The 6,278-nt window shown below is 39.5% G+C and overlaps 1 protein-coding gene across 1 annotated transcript in view; it reads left to right on the forward strand.

The window, feature by feature from the left end:
• Nucleotides 1-3,100: 3,100 nt before the first annotated feature.
• CPM (carboxypeptidase M) overlaps nt 3,101-6,278 on the forward strand; it is a 13,500-nt gene continuing 10,322 nt past the window's right edge. Inside the window, exon 1 of the mRNA XM_010087435.1 lies at nt 3,101-3,204. Within this exon, the coding sequence (XP_010085737.1) occupies nt 3,190-3,204 (15 nt within the window). The 5' untranslated portion in view covers nt 3,101-3,189. The remainder of the gene's footprint in view (nt 3,205-6,278) is intronic.

The raw sequence follows: 6,278 nt of genomic DNA on the forward strand, positions 1-6,278 counted from the left end.
TACTGCTGGTGGAAAGGCACTGGAAAAATATATATATATGTATTTTTTAATTTTAAATCAGAATACAATATTATTTGTAAATAGTCTTAAATGACAGAAATAACTATAGCATTTTAGCTGTACTTGGACTCTTGTTGCTTTAGTATTATAATACTGAATCAGTGCTAGTACTGCTAAGGGGAAGTGGCTAAAGAATATGGCACTGTTCTACATCAGCTCATGAGATGCTCCGAAAAGTTTGTATGCAACAGATGTGGATGTTGTCATTGCTAGTAGTAGGATTTGAAATAGCCCTTCTGATCTGCTTCCATTCAAATAAAACCAGGGGCTAATCTTAATGTCTGGTTATTTGTGAGATAAGATGCTCCATGTTCTAGGGACTACAGTGTTGTTTGGCTGCTTTGATTGGTTGCGTATTTTTATATATTAGATAAATATGTACAGAAAGGTAATATAAATGTAGTAAATATATTGGTTAGTTTAATGTCCTCATCCTGCACTGAGCTATCTCACCTTCTAGGTCACTGCTTTGTGCTTGTATAGGAAATCCATCAAGGATTTGAGGAAACTAATGCTTTTCGTTGACACTTATTTCACTTGCTCTGAGACAGCTTTTTACACATAATTCACTGAAATCATTGGCTCTAAGATGTTTTTAAGCCCTGTCTGTGTGCTTGGCAGTCCCAGGGCTGAATTAATTTAGAACCTTACAGAAGGCATATGTCTCCTCTGTAGGAAACCATGTATTTCAGTTTAGCTCTACCCATCTCCATCTGGGAGAGAGCTGGGACACCACCACGTCTCCAATGTAGGTCCTTTGCTACCTTAATCTTAAAATTTCACCACTGTCTTTTAGGTGTTGGATGTGCTCTTTGGCACTGCGGCTTGGTCTGAAGAATCCCTAGCTTAGGGAAGCTGCATGTTGTAGGTTTGCAGCAGTCATCCTGAGTTTGGGCTGTGGCAGAAAGGCTGCAATCACAATTGTAAGCAGGTGTGTCCTTCTTGGTGCAGGAGTCAGTATGGCAACTGACAAGTTGGGCACCAAGGACAAATGTCTGAAATTTCCTTCCAGTAGAGGGAAGGAGAACTGGGCAGAATGGCTTAGAGGGACATAAGGACAAAAAATCATAGGAGCACTCTGGAAGGACTTCCTTGGCACTTCATTGTAGCTTGCCCCTGGATACAACTATGGGAAAGGATGACACATTGGAAGATGGAAATTAAGTTAAGATTGTTGTCTGTGCATTATTATGAATGAAAGTAGCGTGTTTTTTCATGACTAGGACTTTTTTCAGTTCCAAATGTATACTGCTGCAGCAAGACTTGTAATCTGTTTTTATGCAATTGTAAAATGGTTGAGGTTGGAAGGAATCTCTGGAGGTTTTGGAGGGGCGAAGGGCTAGGGTGGTGGGGATTGGTGGTTCTTTTTCTTTCCTGTTTGAAGAAGGATGTGCTTAAAAGCTAGCATCTCTGGTTTCTCCACTCTAACTTGTCTAGACTTACAGAAGTCAATCTAATTTATTTTTTTTTTTAATGCAACAGTGGTTCTGCATACAACAGAGCCAAATATCTATCTTCCTCACCAAGGTACCTACTGTGAACTTATTTTTAAAAGTATGCCTTGCTTGCTCACATTGTCCTTTAATGAAAGGGTCAGTAGCAGCATCTCACAGCTTTTTGTATAACCTATGGATATAAGGGTTGAACACCAATGTCTTCTAGAGTGACTGTGTAAAACCAGGGGATCCTGAGACCATTCCTTGTTGAATCTGTCAGCTCTTCAGTGCTGTCTTGTTGCTTGATCCTAAGCCTGAGACTCTGATTCAACCTGTTAAGTGAGAATTTAATTTGGCAACCACTGACTTCAGTTTTACCTGTCTTGCCATTGTTTCAGTGCATCTTGTATTCCTTCTTTCCCCTTCAACTTTTTTCTCCCATTCCTGAAGGTACTGCAGTTGCCACAGCATTTTTGTTTTCCTTTCTAGCTATGTGGCTGTCTCACTACCGCTGTGCCATGGGGGTCATGGCTTCCACCTCTGGGAAACTATTATGTTCCAGAGTTTACTTACTGCAGACTTGATGATCCACAAAGATTTAGGAAATAATGATTTTTATAGTATTGCATATCACAGCACCTACATTCTTCTTCTCTGTAAGTAACAATGATGGCTGGACTCCTCTGAGACAGCTCACGGATCCCCATAAATCCCTGTGTAAGAGCTGGGGACAGTCAGCAAGGTCCAGGCATTAGCATTCTACAGGCTGTGACTGCTGTTATTAAGGGACTGGTCCAGTTTCATTGCTGCCATTTACTGAAACTAGAGCTTTCCACCTCATTGAGCAGACTAGTGGGAAGCACAGTTTTGCAGATGAGATCTGAAATGCCACAATATCACTAAAAATAATAATAAAAAAACTGCCCTTCCCCCCATGAGGACTTCAAAAATTTATCTGTTCTTGTTTAATTTCTGCTTTCTGTGCAACTTTAGTGGGCGTAACTAATACTCTTTCTGTAGCTATTAATTCTTTCCTGGCTGATTTTTTTTTTTTAAATATATCTCTGACACAGCTCTGTCTGTTATCTCCTGTTTTCTGACCAGTAACTCATTAATGTGTTTAGCTTTTCTGTGTGTTGCCTTTAATATAAAAAAGATGCTCTTTCTTTGTGATAATGAAAGCTTCTGTATGTACTTCAGAAAACCCCTATGATTTAATATTTTGGGGGGAAGAGTGTATTTTATTTTAAATACTCTTTAGTTGCTTGGTGACTTTGCTTGATCTTGCTCGCTGAACTTGATTTGAAAAATGTTTATTACAAAAAAAAACCTTAACTATTTTGTAGCATTGGTTAAATGCTTTTGAAATTGCAGGGTTCACTACACACTTTTGGTAAGAAGGCAAGACATATTTAGTCCTATAACTAATTTAGCAAGTTCTCATAGAATGAAAAAAGTCTACTTTGATATGCTATATATAGGACTGATGGGGCAGCAATGAAATATAAGAATTTGTATGGTGGTCTTAATGACCAACTCTTTTTTTCTCTAAGGTTTGTATGATTTTACGCTTGTTTAAAAAAAAATCTTTTCCCCTTCCCCTCTTAAAGGTAGAGACCTGTGGGTTCTTGTTCTGGGAAGGTTTCCAACCCATCATAAGATTGGCATTCCAGAGTTCAAGTATGTTGCTAATATGCATGGGGATGAGGTACGTTTCAACTTTTGCAATGTCATTTATACCAAATACACTTACCAGAGGTTTAGAGTAAACTTCTCTCAGGTGTGTGCTACTTACTATTGAGGTATGTCATGCCTCAAAGAGGACCTAATATGTGTGTATTCCTCGAAGAATTTAAAGAATAAAGTTACCTTGTTTTGGTGGAAGGGCTTTAGGAGACCTTACATCACAGTGAAGAATCCTACACCTAAGACCTCTCTTAAGTAGAGAACTTTGTCTTCTCCAAGTGAATAAACCCAGAGGCTTTAACTTTCCTGGTAATGAGTCAGATGCATTAGTTTGCTTGTACATTATTATTGCCTAGGTATGAAGTATGACTGATAGAACTTTTCAAATACATCCTAAGACTGAATAATGATTGCTTTGAGGCACCAAATGATTTATTTTAGGAAGAAAATTTCTCTTGGGAACCTTAAGCTAGGAATACCTAGATTGACCCGAGATAACACAGTAAGTACAAAACAAAAAGCAATTTCAGGATTAACTGCTCTGGAAAGAATGCCCACTTATTAATGATAAAGGAGAAAATGGTGATTCTGAACCCTCCTGGTGTAGTACATGAATCTGTAACAGAAAGACTCAACACTTCAGTCTTTTCTCTATGATCTTTTCTTGCTGTTTTCCATATTATTTAGCTTTACTTGCTTATATTAGTTATGTTCAGGATAAGTTTAAACTACACAATATATTTCTATGTGGCCTTTAATGTGAAGGGTAAATAATTCAACAAAAATGGCAAAATTTATACATATGTGTTAGACTGTGAATTCCCAGAGGTAAGAACAACAGATGTGGTACAAGTGTGTGCTGTATAAAGTGTAATATATCGCGAGCTATTGTTATTACCAATGCTGTGTGTGAGCACTTGTAAGCCTACAGGCACTTGTGACATTATGTGCCAAGAATTTTCCCCAAGTTAGACTAGTTTCACCTTGTTTGACAGTGGCTATGCTTGAAGTGCTGCTGGGAGTCTGACTGATTTGGAATTTATCTCTGTGGGAGGAAGCTGATTCATGGTTTCAAATGGGTACACGTGTTACTGGATGCCCAAGATAGGGTTTGCACCTCCTAAAACCTCGTGTGTCAGCAGGGTAGTGCAGGGTGCCCAGGAACTGCGGTTCAATGTGACAATCCCTACAGACTGCTGACAGGAATTACAAACCTATGGCTACAGATGACCCAGCTTTGGTGGGAAAGAGATGGAGGGCAGGATATGATCTCATTCAGAATGACCTGGATCTCAAATGCAATGTTACTGTACTACAGCAGGCCACTCTTCCTATTGAAACTTCCACAATTAAGCACTCCTGCCATTAGCACAGCCCAGCTGGATATGCATAAGGAACGTGGGGACACGCACTGTTTGCGTATCCACAGGGTCAGGAGTTGTTGGAGAGCAGGGAACCTGGATCACTGCCTAGGATCTAAATTTTTATACTGACTTTGAGGAAATGAGGCAGGACTTTTTTTTTTTTTTAAGTATCTAGCACTGTGTCTGAGTTTGTCTGAGCAGGGCTGATCCTTGAGCTGCCTAGGTACCATATAGCACTAAGTGCCCTAGCTTGTTCATTAGAGCAAGCATGCACCTAAGGAAGATTCTGGGAATAGAGCTATTCCTCCTTTTCAGGCCCTCATGATTTTCTTTGCCTTATGGGTTTTTTTGTGTATAGATATAACCCACAGTTGGTGTTTGTTTTTCCTATCTGACCATAAATGTCTTTCAGATGGCAGGAAATGAGTTCCTCATATAGAGAAGCATTGGAGAACTTGAATATTTTTTCTCATAATCTACGATTCTGCTGGACTAGTCACTGGGGAAAGATTCAGCTACCCCTATAATATATTAAGCTGATAAGTTTTACACTAACTGTATGACAAGCTTCAACTTGTGTTCCACAGTGTTTCATAACTTAAAATTGCAGGATTATGGCTTCACTGATCTAGTTAATACTTTTGTGCTTCAGTGATGCTTTCCATAAATGGTACAAAGTGAGAAAAGTTCTGTTCTTAAGTGTTTGGTGATGCTGCCCTTCTAACCTGTCATGGTCATACAAATTACATTTTTTTATTTTTGACTCAGCTGGTCAGTTGCTCCTAAAACCTAAAAGTTGGGGGGGAGCCTGAATTGCATGTGTGCAGGCTGTTCATGCATGCTGCTGGAAGAAAACCTAGGTTATTTGGAGGGCTGCCCAACAGGGAAGTTCTATAATGTGACTACACAATACTAGGATCAGAGTATTTTTTTCAGAACCGGAAAGATTTATTTTTTTAAGTAGGTTAACTTTTCTTAATACTGTAAGACATGGCCAGCCAAGGTTTAAATGACTTTATTTTGTGATCACCATTGCCAAATAGAGTGAACTTTTGCCCCAGATCCCCAGAGATGCAACAAAAGACTTCTCCCATTCTTTGTGTGCCTGTATGAAGTTGGACACCATTTTTAGTGGTTCTTTTTATTTAACCCAAGCCAGATTAAAACTGCTAATTAGAGGTAGTTCAGTCACTTGCACCTATGTGAGACTTTAATCAAAGTGGTACTAACAGACTGCACAAAATGCATAAGCCTGTGAAATGTTCAAGTCTGCCCTGAGGAAGACAAGGGACAGGCTGCCTGCTGTTCTGGCGCAGTCCTCATTCTGAATTAGGCAGCAGCCTCTCTTGTCCTAGGCTTGTACTCTTACTTGAAAGATCTTTCCTTCCTCAGTGTATACACTCACACGGTCCTCTCAGGGGAAAAACTCTTTGCACTTAACATTGACCACAAACCCCCCAAAGCTCTGAAGTCATAAAGGAGCAGAAATATCACCTTTTGGTCAGCTCTACAAGTGACTTGAGTCCAGTCGACACAACTGAGCCATAGGATCATTAAAGGCTGTTCCTAAACCATGTATAGCACAGCAGGAAAACTCTGTAAGGAAAAGCATGTCTGAACAAAGTGTAAACTACCTGTGCATTTCTGCCTGTTCCCTTTAATGTAGTAAGTATACATCTTCCTTAAATTTCTGTAGCTGTAGTGTAACTGGGCCATCAAAAGAGAAACTCTT

Source organism: Pterocles gutturalis, unplaced genomic scaffold (assembly GCF_000699245.1).
Source record: "Pterocles gutturalis isolate BGI_N339 unplaced genomic scaffold, ASM69924v1 scaffold11311, whole genome shotgun sequence".
Lineage (NCBI taxonomy): Eukaryota > Metazoa > Chordata > Aves > Pterocliformes > Pteroclidae > Pterocles > Pterocles gutturalis.